Source organism: Hesperophylax consimilis, chromosome 4 (genome assembly GCF_061612785.1).
Source record: "Hesperophylax consimilis isolate HC1 chromosome 4, BYU_Hcon_1.0, whole genome shotgun sequence".
NCBI classification, from domain to species: domain Eukaryota; kingdom Metazoa; phylum Arthropoda; class Insecta; order Trichoptera; family Limnephilidae; genus Hesperophylax; species Hesperophylax consimilis.
The window spans coordinates 27,216,079-27,237,146 of NC_142839.1; the positions used below are offsets into that span (position 1 = coordinate 27,216,079).

At 35.6% G+C, this 21,068-nt stretch overlaps 2 protein-coding genes across 7 annotated transcripts in view; one reads left to right on the forward strand and one right to left on the reverse strand.

Moving 5' to 3' along the window:
• The first annotated feature begins 631 nt into the window (after positions 1 to 631).
• On the forward strand, positions 632 to 8,963 carry LOC149424484 (growth hormone-inducible transmembrane protein-like). The gene is made up of 8 exons (XM_089631378.1): positions 632 to 764; positions 875 to 1,101; positions 4,144 to 4,255; positions 6,042 to 6,183; positions 7,107 to 7,282; positions 7,880 to 8,040; positions 8,176 to 8,308; positions 8,589 to 8,963. Exons 2-8 carry the CDS (start codon positions 903 to 905, stop codon positions 8,671 to 8,673), a joined length of 1,008 nt encoding a protein of 335 aa, XP_089487504.1. The 5' UTR covers positions 632 to 764; positions 875 to 902; the 3' UTR covers positions 8,674 to 8,963.
• A 60-nt stretch (positions 8,964 to 9,023) lies between these two features.
• tweek (transmembrane protein KIAA1109 homolog tweek) overlaps positions 9,024 to 21,068 on the reverse strand; it is a 71,215-nt gene continuing 59,170 nt past the window's right edge. For 4 of the 6 annotated variants that reach the window (XM_089651604.1, XM_089651603.1, XM_089651600.1 and 1 more), the window contains exons 42-51: positions 20,775 to 20,932; positions 20,423 to 20,615; positions 18,786 to 19,006; positions 17,510 to 17,611; positions 16,607 to 16,765; positions 15,336 to 15,518; positions 14,096 to 14,305; positions 13,051 to 13,181; positions 11,412 to 11,644; positions 9,024 to 11,327 (exon numbers count right to left, since the gene is read on the reverse strand). In XM_089651604.1, coding sequence (XP_089507730.1) covers positions 11,138 to 11,327; positions 11,412 to 11,644; positions 13,051 to 13,181; positions 14,096 to 14,305; positions 15,336 to 15,518; positions 16,607 to 16,765; positions 17,510 to 17,611; positions 18,786 to 19,006; positions 20,423 to 20,615; positions 20,775 to 20,932 — 1,780 coding nt within the window. In that variant the 3' untranslated portion in view covers positions 9,024 to 11,137. The remainder of the gene's footprint in view (positions 11,328 to 11,411; positions 11,645 to 13,050; positions 13,182 to 14,095; positions 14,306 to 15,335; positions 15,519 to 16,606; positions 16,766 to 17,509; positions 17,612 to 18,785; positions 19,007 to 20,422; positions 20,616 to 20,774; positions 20,933 to 21,068) is intronic. The other 2 variants (XM_089651605.1, XM_089651602.1) reach the window with 1 other exon arrangement.

The following is a 21,068-nucleotide window of genomic DNA, read 5'->3' on the forward strand; positions in this document are numbered from 1 at the left end:
TTTAAATTAATTCTGTCCCAAATAAGTGCAATAATAATATAAAAATTGTGTTGTAAAACAAAATACTTCGGTGTGAGACCACTCAACACTCAATGCCAACATTACTTTTTTACGATTATTTCGATATCAATGATTAACTGAAAATAAACCATGAACATAATATAACTCTTCCTTGTTCCTGTTATAATAAACTAAATAAGTGCCGACACAACAACTAAAATGTTATGCAAGCGGGAATACCAGTATTAATATGTCATATATATGATCAATCCGGTCAGTACGTCAGTAGTGACCCGCGAGCCGTGAGATCCGTTGAACGATGTATGCGGATCTTCGTTCGCGAACGGGTGAGTCGGCTCTTCGGGTCTGGCGGGTCACCTGCTCACCGGCTCACCGTTCGCGAACGACTGAAGCGGGTCACCGGGTCACCGGCTCACCGGCTCACCGGCTCTTCGTTCGCGAACGAGTGAAGCGGATCACCGGGTCACCGGGTCACCGGCTCACCGTTCCCGAACGGGTGAGTCACTACCGATCCGCGAACGAGTGAGCGGATGATTTGGGAACCGGATCTTACGGATCGGTGTAAAGATCCGGTTCACTGAGCCGACTCGTTCGCGAACGACTCACTTCTAATCTGCAGTGTTTTTGTAACATACGCAGCCTACAAGACCGATAACTTGTCGAAAGTTCCAGTAACAGTCAATACAATATTTCATCTGGCCTTTGCATAACTGATTTATTACCGGTAGACTATTTTATTAACTGTAAGTTATTAGATTTATCACAATATACGTACTTATTTATTTGAATACAATTCAAAACAAGCAACGCAATAATTTAGTGTTGTTGTGCAATACATTTAATTCGATTTCAGGAATCAATAACCAACCCCTATTTCCAAAATGTTGTCTCGATTGTGCATATCACGAAATATTTTGACGCAATCTAACGTTTCTTGCATAGTAAAAACTGCGCAAGGAAATCAGTTAGGCGTCAGGAATCATGTTATGCGTAATTTCGCAAGAGATTCTCGAACCAGCATTCGAACGAAAACTGGACCCACCCTGTGGGAGAGGGCAATGGCACCCGTAGGACCAAATGGTAAGTTTTTTTTATATCCCCATGCAATAATTTTTTCTCTAACTTCATAAATATTCTTTGCAAAACGCTACTTAACCATTTTGATGATCACAATCCAAAAAACTTTCCTAATAGCACCTATCTGCCATCTATTGGCGCATACCCTTTTCAAATTAGATTAGTCATTTGGTGTGAAAACTTCATAATACAGCAACTTCACAAGCCAGCGATAAAATAATTTTTTGCAACATTTTTTTGGTACTAAAAAAAATAAATATTTACCTAACTGCCTGCACATTCGGTAGGCACAGATTATGGAAATTACACTTAATTTCAGCTTATTTACTACAAGAAACGGTAAATATTTACCTACGACTACCGTTTGAGAAAATATTCCGTACGAGACACTATTTTGACATACCTAGTTCTCGCATACTTCGCGTTTGTTATACATAGTGTAGGGCACTGCCAACATAACAATTAAAAAACACAATCGGATAGTTTTTAAAATTTATATGGCAAAACGGTTTTTTATATCATAGACAATGAAAAACATTTTTTTTAAATGATGTGTTAATTTATTTATACAAAAAAATATTGTAAATAAAAAATTATTTATTAAAATTAACGTATTAAGGAAAGGTTTTTTGGTAAAGGTTACGAATTCCGCTTCACGGTAAATATGGAATGATTGCGCTTGGGTCCCACCCGGGCGTAGCGTGTTCAATTCCTCGGCTGGCTAAGTCCTCCATCACAACACAAGCAACATTTTCCGCTTTCTGTGGTGGTAGTAGGAGATTTTCAAATATTGTCAGGTTATTCGTAACCCAGGAATGTTTGTCTTTCTTTTAAAAAAAAAAAAAAAAATTACTTTGAATTAATACTTGAATTTAGTTATATTATTAAATTATTACTAAAAGTTACTATAAATGTTAGGGAACCTTTAATAACGCCTGCTCGCGTCCCCTTTAGAGTTATATCCCAGTTTTCAAGTAGTTTGTGGGCTACGCTAGGTTTGTATAGACTGGTGTGTGATTTAATTCTAATACCTATTTTTCATGTTATTTTCTGTAACAAAAAATTGCCCCTTTAATAACGCCTGCTCGCGTCCCCTTTAGAGTTATATCCCAGTTTTCAAGTAGTTTGTGGGCTACGCTAGGTTTGTATAGACTGGTTTGTGATTTAATTCTACCTAATCCAACCTAACCTATCCTATAATAATCCAACCTAAACTATCCTATAATAACCCAACCTAACCTAACCTATCCTAATCTAACATATATATTAATCCAACCTAACCTAACCTAACCTATCCTAATCTAACATATAATAATCCAACCTAACCTTACCTATCCTAATCTAACATATAATAATCCAACCTAACCTAACCTAACCTATAATAATCCAACCTAACCTAACCTAATCTAACATATAATAATCCAACCTAACCTATCCTAATCTAACATATAATAATCCAACATAACCTAATCTAACCTGTAATAACCTATAATAACCCAACCTTACCTAAAATGAAAACGTTTTATTTAAAAAAAATCGTAGTAAACCTTTAAATATTAAGAAACTAAATTCATCTGATGTTTGGTATCAAAGTTGATCGCCTAACAATTAACGGGTGCGTGTCTAGCGATCTCGAAAAATTGTCTATTATGCCGATTATGCCTTTCATGTTTCCTACACTGCCACTACACAAACAAACGCGAAGTATGCGAGAAATCGGTGTGTCAAAATAGTGTCTCGTACGGAATATTTTCTCAAACGGTAGTCGTAGGTAAATAATTACCCAAGAAACAACTATTTACGTAGGGAGGGATGATAAAAGATGCATTCAAATTTATTATTATCATTTTTTTATTCAAAGTTCAATATTTCCCTTATAAAACAATCCCTTTGCCGCCATTTCGGATATTTTTAATATGGATTGAGGTTTGTGAAAGTTTCGTTTCAAACTAAATATGCCCAAAATACTCAATTAGCCGTAACTAAGAACCTAATAACGTACATTGTGCATTTAAATTGTTTTTTTTTTGCTGTAGTAATTGTTGAAACGAAGTGTAATTTCCACAACCTGTGCCTAAAAGTGCGACAGTTTGGAAAATAATTACCAAAAAATCCTGTCTGTTGCTCCAAATTCAACCATAAGCTATTTGTGGCACTAGAATAATCTACTGCTATATTTTTCATCTCTTATACATTCTTATTTTTATTAATTATGTTCACATCAAAAGATGCCGTATTATGTAACCTGGATCTGGGCATTAAATAAAATAAATGAATTCATCAATATTTGTATATGTCATTAAGTTCAATTATTATTGTTGTACTTTCACATACACCACACAGAAGTATATGTTTTTACCACATTTTAGTCACATATCGACAGGGACCACAAATAATAGGTTCAGTGAATAAAAAACTTTTTTTTTAAATATTGCTTTATTGCATTCATCGAACGATACCAAAAACGTTACGTTCTCAGCCGTCTTTGAAGCAAATTCCCTAAGAATTTCATTTAAATCTAAACTAAATGTTTCCGCCTTATGCACGTGCAGTACGTTTCTTGTATACAACAAACACTTTTTCATTTATGAAAAAAAGCACTGTGAAGGATACAGATAATCTTTACCAGCACAGATAATCCTTCTTTACCCAGGTAGTAAAATTGGAGGGGGCGCGCCCCCCCCCATTTAATGATAGAGGGGCATTTGGCCCCCTCTGCCCCCCACTTCCGCGGTCGCTGCATATCGAGGGCTTAAAGTCAAACAATGTTATCTACAAAAAATATACAAACAATTGTTGGTCTTAAAGTCAAATAACATATCTACAAAAAACATACCAATAATTCCAGGACTTAAAGTCAAACAACATTATCTACAAAAACATGCCAATATTGGTATGTCTTTTTGTAGATGACGCTCTTTTACTTTAAACCCTTGATATTTCAAACTTGTAAAAAGATCCCATATGAATCTGATTGAAAGAAAGGTCAGAGAAAAAAGTTTTATTTATTTATGGACTCGTGAATAATAATGAATTAAATTTCAGCCTTCGGAATTGGCAAGGGTGCAGTTGCCGGGGCATCAGCTATCGGCATGGGCGCCCTTTGCTTCTATGGCCTCGGCCTCTCTGCCAAACCCGGCACCCTAGAGGAATCTCAGTAAGTAATAACTAGACACTGGAGTCTATTATGCACTATTTCTAATTTGAACAGCTCATATTTTGAAGAAGTTTAAAATAAGTATTAATAACAGAAAAATGTTATGTAAGTATGCATGTGCAAATCCATATACAGGAATGTATATACAAGTGGGAAACTAATGAATCTACATCACTGTAATATAGTTATGCATGTGCACACGGTATCCGGAAAGTATATACAAGCCGGAAACTAATGAATCTACATCACTGTAATGAAGTTATGCATTTGCAAATTCATATACGCGGTATCCGGAAAGTATATACAAGCGGGAAACTAATGAATCTACATCACGGAGGGAACCAAATTTTTATTTATTTTTTCGATCTGTAAAGCCTGTTTCTTTTGCATTAGCTAACACTTGTTAAATGGTCCTTAAATGAGTTGCATGTAACATACTTAACAAGGTGTGTCATGGGGTGTTCTGATGTATGTTACACGTGTCTACACAAAATATAGACTCACCCCCCTGAACAATTCAATTTACTAAAAATTTTTTTTTTTTCATATTTTTCGGCAACTAAAAAGTTAAGACTCTTGGAGCCGGGTCTACGTTCAGACATATTTTAAAGGGAATTAAGTCTGTGACAGACCACGCTATAAGCTATATTTTCATGGCTTGGCCTATTTCACCGCATCGCTCGCCATACATTCCCATTGGTAGTGTATGGCGAGCGATATGCTGAAATAGACCAACGCCGTGATGCGTATAGCGTAATTTGTCCCCTACCTTAAACAGCTGATATTAACCTCCTAGCGATCGATTTTTTTCAAATTTGACCTAAAAATTCCAACTTCGGACTCGATGACCTCGAAAACCAAAGCTCAAATCAAAAAAAGTTATACCATAAAATCGACTCCAAATGTGATTTAGATTCACCAGTTTCCCGCTTGTACTACGAGTTTCCAGACAGTGTGTAAAATCCAATGTCTAGTAATAACATTAATTTATTACTGTATTTTTCAAGCATTTTATGGTTTTAATCCATTTTTGCGCTCTCCTAAAAGAAAACCATCAAATTGATGTGCATATTCAGCATGGATGTACTCATAATTTCATCATCAAATTGATTTAATATTTCATCACTAGTCATCTTAATATATCTTTGAATTCACTTGGAGATAAGATACATGTATTCTTTTTTAAAGTCAAATTTAAATGAAACAAACATATAATGCATACCTACTTAATTGGGATAACCTAGGGTTTTTTCTACATTTAAAAACCTTGGATTGTATAAGAAATATCTTATCAGGTTTTTTTTAATTTTTTTTTTATAGTGAGACCTCACAAGAGTCCCAACTGCTCCCGTCTGGAGCCAGTGAGACTATGGCATCCCCAATTGGGGGATGTTGTGAGGCTGAAGGTAAGTGGGGAAGCGAAAGAGGAAGGTGGGGAAGTACCTGGCTATTCAGATCTAGTCACTAAACACGGCTAAAGCCATTTGGAGCAACGTTTCAATTCTGAATGGTGGTCTTACACCAGGGTAATATCTGGTAGTATCTTATACTGGTAGTATCTTCCACTCTGGAACGTGCCGCAAATATACTATATATTATTTTAATTAATTAATTGTGAAATAACACAAATTAATCAAATAAAATTTATTTGCGCACGCCGGGTTCGAACCCGCGACCTTCAGAATGGCAGTCCAATGCGTTACCACTGGACTATGCCGGCCGTCAATGGTTTGGCGATCCACTATTGAATTTAGATTTGTAAATGAGTGAAATGGTATATTTGCAGCATGTGGCCCCAATACGTAAAGGATAGGATAAAGGACACCTACCTTTACTTCGGAGGGTCCTTGGGACTGACGGCAGCCTCTGCCATGGCCATATTCCGATCTCCAACTATGATGAACCTGGTCAGCAGAAGTGGTTGGATGGTAAGTTTGCAACATTATCTTCATTTGAACAGGTTCGCCAACCTTCGCATCACAGCAGAGAATTTTTTTTTTTAATGTTATATCAACCCGATTAGTGTGTTTAACAAAATGTAATTGATTCAAGAAGTTTTTGGTGAAGGCTATTGATTAACAAATCTTTTTAACCGTCTTTGTGCCATAAGCGCGCATTCACGCGCTCTTCATTGTTGTGTATGGCAGGCGGGCCATACGGGATTAGTGCGTTTACTCGCCCTTCTTTATGTCTTTGGTGCTTGGTTATATCATGTATTCAGAATAATTTAAAATATGGAACACAGAGACATCAATTTGGATAATCAAGAAATACTTAAATATTATAGATTATTAATAATGGCTGTTGTGACACCAAAGTTATGTCATTTTTCTCGGTAAAAACTTTAATACCATCCATATAAAAATAGTTACAAGTAAAACCTGTAAATCGACCATTACAGCTTGTAAATCAAGCACGGCTGTCAATACCGCTGCGCGTCAGTGACGCCGCATTACTGACTCTGTATTTGAATATGCTCCCATACATTTATATAGTAGATTACTTTCGCGGCGACACTGATGCAGCCTCACTGATGTTTCTATCACTTCTTGGAACTCTAGCTTTAAATGTCAAATTTTATGGATTGCATTTTAAATTTTGCAACAACCGTCTAAGGAAGACACCGCACTATATTTATTTGAGTTTTTGTAAGTGGTATGAGTGCAGTTCTGCAGAGTTATTCTGGGCTGCGGGGTGAAGAATGCCCTGATGATAGTCAACCTCAGATAGGAGAAGGCACCAGGAGAAGAATATGTAACATGCTGAAAAAATCGCAAATATATGACGGCATTGTTCAGATTGACAATAGACAACATAATGTGTTATTTTAAGCTTTCATTTTTGTTTGCAGGCAATTCTAGCATCTTTCGCCTTGATAATTGGCACAGGCACTATGATGAGAAGCATTGAATACAAGCCGGGCGTTGGCAGCAAGCAGTTTGCCTGGATGCTGCACTCGGCAGTCATGGGCGCCATGGTAGCTCCACTCTGCTTCCTGGGAGGACCCCTGCTCATCAGGGCTGCATGGTGAGACAGTCAAATTGCCTACATTACACCAATAATTTTATGATCTGGGACTGGTTGTTCAGGAATTGCATAATTTTCCAATACCCTACATTATATAGTATTTCCTTCTGCTTCAAGCTTATGTAGAAAATCGATATTTTCAATAAAGCGAACACACCCAGATACTTTTTATTTAATCAAATTTAACAAAATATTACAAATAAATCAAAGAAAACATACTTAGCTTACTGCTTGTAGACAATAATTTGCTTCCTAGCTATGAATTTTATTTAAAACTAGCTGTACCTCAGTCTGACTGTGCAGATAAAGAAACAATGACGCATGTTGCTTTTACGTCCAACAGATGGCTCTGTTTTTAAAAATAAAACCAGCATGTCTTTACCTGTCACAGGTGACATCTATATAATATGGATGTGTAAACACATGCGTATTTGAAAGCAACTTTGTGTCAAAATTTGAAAGCAATCGGCGAAGAACTTTCGGAGACTTAAGATTTTGACAAATGAACATTTACATTTTTGTTTATATAGATAACTTTAAAATTGTTATTTTTTCTTTCTCAAAGTGCCGTGGCTAATGATATTTGGTATTTTGTAGGTACACGGCTGGGATAGTTGGTGGGTTGAGCACCATTGCGGTGTGTGCGCCTTCTGGAGAGTTCCTGACTATGGGGGCCCCCCTGGCCATGGGCTTAGGAGTGGTTTTCGCATCTTCCCTCGCAGGAATGTTTTTGCCACCAACAACTGTTTTGGGAGCAGGTATTTAAATTATTTTCAATAAAATAAAATATCTTTTTACATTCATACTTTTGGGCAATCATGTTTTCAAATGGTTTCCTCTGAACAAAATGTTTACCATTGATCCTAGTAAGCAAACATTTCTTAATTTTCCAGGTTTATATTCGCTTTCGCTCTACGGAGGCCTTGTGGTATTTGGAGGATTTTTAGTTTACGACACACAAAAAATCATAAAACGTGCTGAAACATATCCTGCCTATGGATACCAACCCTTTGATCCTATTAATGCGTAAGTAACATACCAATTATACATCTCCTGATAACAAATTTAAATAAAAATCTATTTATATAAAGAAGAGTGTCTGGCAGGCACTGGACAGGCGAGGCACAGATTTGATTTTAATACAAATCTACAGTTTTATTCCGAGGTTGATGAAATTTTGCACACTTGACCTTCAAGAAACAAGAGGAAAGTCACTGTATGTTTGATATCGAAATGCTGGGGTCTTCAGCTGCTAAAGTATAGTATAAAAATGTTTATTTTCTAATGATTTATTTATTTATTTCAGTGCTATGTCAATCTACATGGACACACTCAACATATTTATTAGAATAGCAACCCTTCTCGCCGGTGGAGGAAATTCAAGGAAGTAAACTTAACGAAAAGTGATACATACACCTAGCAAAATGTTACAAATAAATCCAAGAATACTTAACTTACTGTTTGCAGATTATATTGCTTCCCAGCTATGAATTTTCTCTAAAATAACATGAAAATTTTCCTTTTTCTCTTTTTCGAAGAGGCTCGGTAGTTAAAAGTTTTGCAGTGTTACAATCTTTTAAATATTACTTTCACAGTGTTACAATGTTATAAATTTAGATGTATAAAATTTGTATTATAGATATTAATATGGCTGATTTGTTATGTATTTTATTAATAAATTATTTCAAATGAAACAATACGTGTAATTTTTTATTGATTTATTAGTGAAATATAACAGTTTATGAATTATTCTAGGTTTGTATTTGTAGAAGATTCTTGACAAAACAAGTCAAATAGGTTTGACTGAAGGTACCAAATTTTCTGTACTTCTTTTATTCTGGAATCTTCTATACAATACATATTTATTGTAAAGATATAATATTACTTGTAACTACCTATAGACAGCAAAGCAATCAACATCTCTGTTGGCGCGATGCCAGCCAGCTGCCAACATATAAATGACTACCAAAATTCTTTGGGATTCACTTTGGTTTCTACCGGCACTAAATATTATTTCAAATACGCACTAATAAAAAAATATTATAATATGTATGTTTTCATAAAATGGCTAGGTAATGAAATTAATATGCGCAATTATTCACAATTATTTTTATTTATTCGGATTGCACCTATTTAGATAAAAAGGTATTATGGAAATTGAAAAAAAATTACAGTCTTTAGAATTATAAAGTCACAGGTTGTGAATTTTTAAATACTTTACGTCATTCACAACCTGTGACTTTAGAATTATAAAGTCACAGGTTGTGAATTTTTAAATACTTTACGTCATTCACAACCTGTGACTTTAGAATTATAAAGTCACAGGTTGTGAATTTTTAAATACTTTACGTCATTCCATTCTGTATGACTCTGGGCCAGCCCAACAATACATACTATTTAATGACATATATACATAAGTGAACCCAACTGTCGAGATGAACCTCAACTTATGGGAAAGGAACGAAGCAACCGCAAATGGCACGAAACGCCGCTTGCAGTGGCTTCGTTCCTTTCCTGTAATTCGTGGCTCGGTTCGCGTTTCGGTTGGACATACCATAATACACAAATTATTGTTTAGGCTTCAATCTTTATTACATTACACACACGAATATTATTTCTCTCTAAAAAATAAAATAACACCAATGAACCGACTGTGGGAAATTTAACTGTACTATTTTTTATATTAACTTCCTCAACATGTTTATTAACTTCTCAAGCTCAAAAAGTAACCATTGGGTATGCAAAAAAAATTATCCGTTGAGCGCCGGCATATCCGTATTATGGTATTTTGAAAACAGTACTTTCTGTTTGTGGTATTCTTACCCTCGGCACGCCACACAGAGGCATTAGGTTATGGGAGCTCGGCATTTCAAAGGTATGAAGCGGACTGAGGGCTGTTAGTTTACTAATCTGCTTGATATTATTGATGTATTAAGAAATGATAGATCACATATTATAATACAGATTGCCTACGACTTCTGAATATGCATATCTTATAGCTAACATTATACAGATTACATACATAATAATATATCACATGAAATAATTAACTTAATGTTGTTAAAGTAAACTTACGGGTAAGAGAGCTTTCTTTTTGAATTACATTAAAAATGCTGTCAGCGGATGAATTTAAAATTAAACTTTTCGTGTTTTGGATATTATGTAGTAACTTTGTGATGGAAATTATCGAATGAAACCGTTACTAATTTTGTCGTAAAGTGATGCACACAAAGTTAGTGTTTCATTTACGAAACATGTATATGTTTCCACGGCAACTCGGGACAGTGAAAATTCAACACACTTTTGAAAATAAAGTCACTAAAAGTGATGAAAAAACTGTCTATAAACCTAACATAACGTAACCTATTTAACCTAGTTTTTTTTTATCATTTCATGACTTCATATCACTTTTCAAGCGTGTGTTGAATTGCCACTGTTCTGTGTTGCCCGGTTACAAGTTTTATTACCAGATATGATATTATTATCCCGACAAAAAATAATAATTGACTGAAATCCGCATTGCCTAAATTTCTAAAATAATATTATTTATATTATTAAATTAATTCAATAGCCCATTCTTTTAAATTAAATTAATTGCTCAGGAACACATTCAACCTTTAAAATAAACCAACATTCACTCAATTTTTCCGACAAATCATGCAGTGAAACAAGTAATGGTTTGACTAGTCTAGTGAAAAAAATATTTGGTAACAGTCTTAAAAATATTTATAATATAATGTGTAGATAAAATTATAAGCCCATGACTATTCAAAATGCCATTTTATGTTATTTATATTAAATAGTGCAAAAAAAGTCGACAATAATATAGATATTTTGTTTTTTGGAAAGTGTCAACTAATTTTGTTTGTGGGGAATAATGGCAACTAGTCTTAAAAGAATTAGTGCTAAAAGTTTGTCCAGGGGATCCAAAGAACCTCGTTGCAACCATTTGGGTATTGTGGTGCGCGCGTGGCTGAATCCAAGCTTCTGCAAGATATAATCTACACCATATGGCTCAATAGACTTTCCTGCCCAGGACAGCAATCTAAAAGAAAGTGTTATTGGTACATATAAGAAATTACATTTCTGCCGTAGAAGTAATATATTAACAACAAAAATTCTTTCTTACCTAACAGTGGGTTCCAAATGCCAAGTCTTGCAGTGGTAAACTCGCCAATCTTTGTCGTAGAGGTTGATCTTGATAGCATTTTTAGAGCTGGAAGCCGCATCGGTTGATCTCTGCAAACCTGGAGGAGAGAGGACATCATCTGATGCCTTGCTAGTTCCAGGTTCAGAACTCTGGGAAGCAAGACTGCTGACATCTGGCGATTGCGATCTCCCAGCATGGGACGATGTTGATGCCTAAAAAATGTTAGAAGAATGTAAAAATCGATGCATGTAGCGCTCTGGAGAGGTGAATTATTTTGCTCATCGTAATAAATGGTGTGGTTAGTGGTCAATAGCTTAATGATTCATGACTGCAGAAAGAATGGTGTGGTTAGCGGCCAATAGCTTAATGATTCATGACTGCAGAAAGAATGGTGTGGTTAGCGGCCAATAGCCCAATGATTCATGACTACAGAAAGAATGGTGTGGTTAGCGGCCAATAGCTTAATGATTCATGACTGCAGAAAGAATGGTGTGGTTAGCAGCCAATAGCTTAATGATTCATGACTGCGGAAAGAATGGTGTGGTTAGTGTTCAATAGCTTAATGATTCATGACTGCAGAAAGAATGGTGTGGTTAGCGGCCAATAGCTTAATGATTCATGACTGCAGAAAGAATGGTGTGGTTAGGGGCCGATAGCTTAATGATTCATGACTGCAGAAAGAATGGTGTGGTTAGCGGCCAATAGCCCAATGATTCATGACTACAGAAAGAATGGTGTGGTTAGCGGCCAATAGCTTAATGATTCATGACTGCAGAAAGAATGGTGTGGTTAACGGCCAATAGCTTAATGATTCATGACTGCAGAAAGAATGGTGTGGTTAGCAGCCAATAGCTTAATGATTCATGACTGCGGAAAGAATGGTGTGGTTAGTGGTCAATAGCTTAATGATTCATGACTGCAGAAAGAATGGTGTGGTTAGCGGCCAATAGCTTAATGATTCATGACTGCAGAAAGAATGGTGTGGTTAGGGGCCGATAGCTTAATGATTCATGACTGCAGAAAGAATGGTGTGGTTAGTGGTCAATAGCTTAATGATTCATGACTGCAGAAAGAATGGTGTGGTTAGCGGCCAATAGCTTAATGATTCATGATTGCAGAATTGAATGGTGTGGTTAGCGGCCAATAGCCTAATGATTCATGACTGCAGAAAGAATGGTGTGCACTAAGAATGTTACCACTGGACTATGACGGCCGGCATAGTCCAGTGGTAACGCATTGGACTGCCATTCCGAAGGTCGCGGGTTCGAACCCGGCGTGCGCAAATAAATTTTATTTGATTAATTTGTGTTATTTCACAATTAATTAATTAAAATAATATATAGTATATTTGCGGCACGTTCCAGAGTGGAAGATACTACCAGTATCGCCCTGGTGTAAGACCACCATTCAGAATTGAAACGTTGCTCCAAATGGCTTTAGCCGTGTTTAGTGACTAGATCTGAATAGCCAGGTACTTCCCCACCTTCCTCTTTCCCTTCCCCACTTACCTTCAGCCTCACAACATCCCCCAATTGGGGATGCCATAGTCTCACTGGCTCCAGACGGGAGCAGTTGGGACTCTTGTGAGGTATTCACTATATATATATAAAAGTATTACCGTTCGTTCCTTCTCCCGCAAATACGACGAGATGAGGTCATGAAGAAAGAAGAATGCTTCAGCGTCCACAGTTACAAAGATGTGGTCCTCAAATTCTGTGATGAAACTGCATTCCACAGTAGTCTTCTCTTCTACAAAGGTATTATTAAAAGTGTTAATAATTTACAATAATTTCTCTACTTTAACTAAAACTCATTAACATGCCGTTTCATTGCAGTGGTAGGCAGAGAGGATAAACCGTCCCACAACTCTGTCTTGGAACACACTCCTTGCTTCATCAGTATTCACATAACGTCTCATACATACATTCGGAGATGTGCAAAATGGGTACCCAAAACCATTTGAAATGGAAATGGGTCAATACTTTTCCATTTGAAAATGCAAAATACAAAATGGTTTTTAGAAAAGCATTTCAAATAAATACCTATTTTCAAAATGCAAAATGGTTTATCAGGTCAAACAATTAAAATAATTATATAATTTTTAAACAATTTTGTCATTTAATAATGGACATCAATGTAGAACAAACAATGTAGATGAAACCAGAAAAAATTTGGGCGGGACTAATGTTGCCAACGTAAAAACATAGAAACTGCTATCTAACATTTAAAATTACAACGTCATGGCCCCATGTTCAGTATTTTTTGTAATGGTATCACTCAATTGCCAGGGCTCCTACCAGGGAGCAACTTGACAAATGTAAATTATCTCTCGTAGCTAGGGTTGAGGACGGACTGATATTTGGGGCTTATGAAAAAAAGATGAGTGGAGATAGTAGGAAGAATGTTGCAAAAAAGCATTTAAAATGGAAAATGCATCGAGAAAAGCATTTAAAATGCAAAATGGAAAATACCCATTTTGAATTTTGCATTTCCATTTGAAATTGATTTATTTGAAATAAAGCACATCTCTGCATACATTATATAATTGACATGAACCAAATGGAGAATTTGTGTCAATTTGACTTACTTTTACTAGTTATCAAATCAGCAACATTCATCAATGAGTTGACAACTCGTTAAGGAGGATATTTGAATACACTTGCCTGGGTTATTGGGCACTCTGGCGTGCTGCGAGTGCTGGGTCTTGAGGTGTAGCTGCAGCGAGGGCAGGGAGAAGATGACCTCGCGGGTGTGGTGCGGGTCCATCAGCTTGGAGGAGGCGGTGGGGGCGGCTCGCTGCGGGCGCTGCTCCCGGTCGCGGTCTCTCTCCAGGGACCCCGCGTCCCGCTCCAGGGATGGGAAACACTCCACCGCTGGCGTGCCGTACATAATATATTATTAACATGATTTATTCATTATAGAGCAAGATTGTATTTCTTCATAAAATGTATTGCACAATAGACTATGTAATATAAATTAAAACTATTAAAGAAATGTGCAATATCAGCCTATCATTGTGAATTTTGATGGAAATTTTTATTTTTTTTTAATTTTATTCGCAAACAAAAGTTTCCAGGAAATAAATAACTGAACAATATTTAAAAAAAAATTACGTATGTACCATCATTATAAACAGAAAATGTTGCTTATGAAATGATAGAGAACTTAGCTAGCATGTATTTTGAAATCCTATTTCAAAGGATATTAAATAGGATTTCACATTTAAATTCGTATTATTCAAGCAAAACCAAACAAAAAAACTGGGGGTGTACTAAAAATGGTGGTATAAGGAAGCGCACAAATTCATTCATTTACACATGTTAAAAAAGCAGCCTAACATTTTTTCACTCCTCTCTGAAGCAACCTACTATGTACTTAGCTGACTGATTTCACAAACTGGGGTAGAATACTTAGGCTAAAACCCATACACAGTAATCCGTTGCATTATTATCTGACTAGGTGCTATAATCTGCTGTTATTTTTGCTAGTTGAAAGCACAAAATCAAGCTATATAATTCGCCAGTACTCGTATGACAAATTAAGTAGTCCGCGGCATGCCTAGCCCGAGAGCCAAGCTTTGTATCCTGACAGGTTAGGTTATCTTACTCTTAAACACTCAGTTACTATACCGGCGTCTAGCTTGCTCTCGCTGATCATTTTACTAGTCACCAGGGTTAATTATGGTTGTCACAACGGGTCATTACAGTTTTCGGTTAGTCCTCTGTGCATTCTAGCAACTGTCGTTGTGTTTCTGTTCATTTCGTTCTGCAATATTTTTTGTTTGAATAAATTTACAAAATGCAGTATTCTCGCAAACATAAAATGACACCTAAAAAATTTCATGAAAGATCGATAGTGGTGTTTGTTTTTTTATACGAAATATTATAAAAATAAATCAATTACCATCAATATCACTGTTGAAGAAGGCATAGTGGAACCACTCGCGCAGCGTCTTGAACTGCGGCGGGAATATCATGTTCCTGCTCATGCGGCAGACGGTGGCCATGGATTCGTGCTGCACCGTGGTGCCGCTGCTTGCCCCCAGACTGGCCGTCAGACTCTGGACTATGTGCACTTCAACTTCGCCTGGTACAAATAATACAAGAATAATATTATAACAGGGCTGCTTGTTTGCCGGTGTATTCTGGTTTATCCTAAGTATTCTCGGGAATGAGGTTTCTTTGATAGAAAGATATTACATAATATTACAATCTCTCAAAATCGTAAAATAAAGAAAAAGTGGCACTAGTCGCCCAGTCATGTCGTAGTCACTTGCAGCACAGTCACTCTATTTTCATAGTCGATTAATATAGATGCGACTAGTTCAATTTGGTTTAAAACTGTTAAGCAGAACAGACGTGCTACGTGCTTGTGTCGAAATAATTCGTTACACATGTAATTCAAGAATTGCTTGTAGAATAAAGAAAAGGAAGAAAAAGGTAAAATTCATTCATGTTCAACAACAAGTTTACGCGGCGAGTGATCTCCTGTGACTGACATTTTCACAGTTGATTTTCGTCACCCCCGAATACATTCCATTGCCACATGGCAAGAGTCGAAAGCTGTGTCTACTTTGAAGCTTGCATTATCAGTCAACTGTAGCTTGCCGAATCAACAATTTACACGGTCGATTTTAAAAAATTGGCTGGTGTAAATCCCGCATTACACTTGCCTGACATTGTTTATCGCCATGCCATTTGAATTTCATAATAATGGGGAAACGCAGGTCGTACATATAATTTTAAGCAAAGAATGGTCAGACCTTTCGATCACGAAACATGCGCACATGGCATTTCATGTGTTCTTTGTTATATGGCATAAAATGACAAGGACGTAAATAGCTGAGGGCACAACTAAACCCGTACCGGTGACAGCGAACGAGTTAAATCTAGGCTCTTCTCAAGAAGGTTTAAATGTAAAATGAAAAAAAACTCATCAGCCATAATATGAGAATTTTTCGAATTTCTCTGAATATAAGTAGCTATTCTGAGGAAACTACTTACAGTAGATTAAACACTATTTGCATAAATATCTAAACACATTATCTGGTAAGATGGTACATTTTACAAAAACATAATTTTGCAAAAAACAAGTAAGAGCCATCAATAGCAAGATTTACAAAAGTGGGACAGTTCCGCTGAGCATTCTTGCAGCAGGAGTGTAAATATTCTCACCATTTTCAGTAGGAACTTGCTGCGCTTCGGTTGCAAAACTTATGAAGGTGTCCTTCAAACTGAATAAGGCCCAAGACTTTGATTTGAAGTTAATCCCGTGGAAACAACCAAGAGAAATGTGAGCACCTTGCAACTCCATAGTTCCTCCCAAAACGGTACCTGGAACAAAACAAAACTATATAATAATAATTTTTTAATACAGACTAAATTTCTGCCTTCTTAAGATATTGCTAAACCATAGGAAAGCAACTGGTTAACAATCCATTTTTTTTAAAGTGCTCGCTTTAAAAATATTTTTTTACTGCCAGTGTCTAAAAGTGAAATAGTTTATATTAAATCCTCAGATTAATTTGTTCGGTTTTGGGAACAAACAGATATTGCATGTAAAGTCAATTTGTTCACTTTTCGGAACACCTAATATATAAGTTGTTGTACCTCCCTTACCGCCATAGTTGGAAATATGAACTAAACAGTGTTGGAATTTGTGAATTTTGTTTTATTCGAAACGTCAAAAAAGTGAGGTGGCAGTAATGTTTATAGTACATTTTTCTGATAAAATGTGTGTTTTTTTTTGTCATCAGTAATTTTAGTTCAGTATTTAGATGGAAAAACATAAGGTGAGCCATTTTAAAAACATTTTTATATTTGGTTTCAAAATTTTAATATTTAAAAAATTATATTTTTATTTTTAAAAATAAAATTTGAAGGCTTATTTTATCACTTTTCAAAAACAGTTTTTAGTTTTCGGATACATTCAGAAATATTCCATTTATTTGGATTTTATTGAAAAGCAGAAATACAAATTCTCCGACTTTCTGACAGCATCTTTAAAAAATATAGCGGTCAATATGCCAGAGGCCTGAAGGGGTATACATTGTTAAAAAAATATATAATATGACTAACCATTTGTAGGAAGAGGTGATGGCAATGTAGAGAGTTGTAGTCCCGAAATCAAACTTAATACTTTTTGCCAATGCCTGGGTTGTCGTCCCTCAGGAACGTCTCCTAAAAATATGCATAAAATTGCTTTAAAAATGCAAGCAAATTATTAAATGTTACAGAATTATTAATAGAAATCAAATAAAAGGTGAAATTTTAAAGCCACAAATTCAAAAGTAATTTAAAAGTGAAATTATCAATGTGTAGGTTACGTTTATTCTTACCCCTCATTGCTAAGAAGTGACACTTCATAAGTGACGAAATAAAAATTGTCTTTATCGTAAATTAAAAAAATTGCCTACTAAAAAGGTTTATTGCCACTAAATTTTGAGGATGAAACAAACTAAACCCTAACAGTCCCAATCAGAATTGGTGGTAGCGAAGGGTTAAACTGTTTCGTGAGGGTAACTGGACTAAACAGAACAATGAGAAAACAACACTTTTGAAAAGTTATAAAAAGTGTTGAAAAACACCAGGTTAGGTTGAGTTTTTAGGCTGGTTGTTTTTAAATTTATCTATTTGAATTTCACTTTTTTTTCAGGAATGAATGGAAATCTAGGAATCAGAAATTTACCCACTTCACAATATTCGATTGAGCTAAAACTCGGCAGATAGACTCGTTGTCGATGACAATGCATTCTATCAACTTTTGGTGGCAATGACGTACACACATATACATTTTAAAAGTTCAAAGCCGTTCAAGAGCCAGTCCCCGCGTAGGAAGGTTCAGTCCAGTCAAAGCAAAAAAATAATATATTTATTCGAAATTGGCTACTAGCTGGTCAAAGAGATAGCACAACTAGGTCGAAAATTGAAAATAGATGTATTATAGTAAAAAAAACTCTTTTTTATGGTTTGTATGTTTTTCAACATTTTTAATGGCTATCACTTTTTATTAGTGTTCTGTTAGTCATGGAACCGTCGTCAGTACAAATCAGTTGATCAAGTGAAAAAAAAAAAGAAAGCTTCATAAAGTAACAATAAATTATAAAATAGACAAAAGATTACTTGCATGTAAAAAAATAGCTGAGGGCAAACAAAGAATAGTTTACTAATTAAATATGAAATACGGTTTTGATTAAAAATACAATTTTAAGAAAACACATTTAACCCCAAATGCTCGACGTTGTAAACGTCACATAAACAAAAAAAAAGTCTAATACAATGTATTGATTTCAACTGTTGCTGTACAAATATCTATAATATTAGCAAACAATAAATAAAAAAATAACCAAGTAACCTTCTTTACGTGTTTTTCCTGGTTTGGGAGGAATGGTGCCGGCATTAGCAGTGTACGATGTGTACAGATTGCTGAAGACACGCTTGCTGCTCTTAAATTGCTGGTTGAAGAACTCTTCCAATTTTAATTGCATTTTGAAAAGATCCGGTGTAGTACTGCGGCTTATGAGCAGTTGGAGCTGTTGCCAATTCAAGGTTCCGTGAACAAGGATTATAGCCGGGCTGATAAAATAATACAAAAAAACACATTTTAATTTATTATACTAATGTTTTTTTATATCATAAATGATACCCAACATTCTAGGTGGGTGGGTACAAATGTACATAAAATCATTGTTAGATAATGGCAATACCATTTACAATGTTCTAATTTCGAATCTATAAACATTAGGAGGGAAATTTTGTTGGTTATGTTTGAATACAGAAATGTCACAGGTTAGGTTTTGTAGTATGCAGGGGCGTGTAGATCCAGTCTGAACCTGAAGCCGTGATGTCACCGACCCATTTTTATCATATACAAAACTGTAGTGGCTGAAAGCTCAGATCTCATTGACTTAGAACAGTCTTGTAGTTTGACACCTCGCTCTTTACTATAAAGTCCCGTGTAACAGAGAGAAAGGGAGGCCACATCCTTAGATGACAGTTGTCAAACGTGTACGTCGTTTGTCATGAAATAATACGTAAATATTTTTAATCCTCTTACATCTAAAATGTTGCTTGCTCAAGTTCTTTGTGACAAAAATATAATACCGTTTAGTGTTAGCGGCTGTACAGATATTCAACTCGACCTACATAAGTTCCAGTTTGAAGTGATCTGTGTCCGACCTACCTAAGTCCGAGTCTGAAGTGATTTGGCAGATTTTACTTTATTATTGTTTAATCCGATACCTACTAGCAAATTATATGTCAGTTTGTGACTATTATTTCGCAATCAAAAGCAAAAAACATTAAAAGTGCTCGTTGCTGATGCTTTCTTGGCATCGGAAAATATTTGGACACCTTCCATCATGTAAAAATAATATTTTACATTACATCCACCTCTACCTTATTTATTTTATTAATTAATGGTTGTTTATCTTATTATTTTAGTGAAATTAAAAATATTCAAACATATGTAACCATTAGTTTTTTTCATTTTTCGATTCAAGTTCCAGCAGAAAAATGTCAATTTTTTTGGCTCCTCAGGTTATCAAGGTCCCATCTGACAAAATGAGCTATAAAGAACGATACTTTAAAGCTCATTTTCTCAGGAAAGCGCTTTATCAGATGGAACCTTGTTGTCCTGAGGAAACCATTTGACAATATATGCTTTATGACATTTTTATATTTAAAATAAATTTTTAGGCTAGTAATAATGAAATAGGCAATTATACTGTCTATGGTCGCACCTTTTTTTAAATGACCTTGAGTTTCTCTATCACCGTCTAAAGTCGACCCAAATATCTGTGGGTTGAGGACAAAATTTTTTCATACAAAAAGCCCAAAGATATCGATCTAGCGAGTGGTATATCTATGGTAGTATGAGATAGTCAGAAACTTCTCTAAGTTTAACTCAGCCCTCCCAAAAAAAAATCCTGAGTCATTGAACAATATTATGAATTTTGTTCTTAAAATCTAATATTAATCAATTTTCCTCACCGATTAGTGGCAATGTGGTGCGGATGTGTTTGCATAATATGTGCCATCCATTCATCCTTGAGAATGACACTGAGACTGCTCACTCTGGCCATCAGCATGGATGTTCCCATGTAATCTAACCGCAGTTCTAATGCATTGAGACTCAGACCAGCATGGTGACTTGGATTCGAGCCAGGTTCCTCGATAATATGAACTGAAATATTCAAATAATAATACAGATCATAGGTTCAAACTATTCTCTAGTCTTATTAGATCAAATACCACAAATGAGATTTGAATGAATTACGTATTACAAATCATCCTATTTACTATTTTTATTATACAGTATCCCCAAAAGTCCAGAGATTCTTACCAAATGTATCTATGGTTGAAAGCGAGATGGTTCCGCCAACAATACCCCCTTTGGCATCCAAAGCACTGCTACCCAGGCCAACACCTACACACATATTGCGATGTCCAGTACTTCCTATGTTCAGGCGCCCCATCGAGTGGAAATCTCTACTCAACCACCTAGTAAAAACAAAAACAAATTTCAATCATAAAATACACACATCCATAACAATATAATGGCATATTTATTTATTGGTGAGAAATAACAATTCCAGTGAAAAATATAATGTCTTCAAAAATATATACATATTTGTAT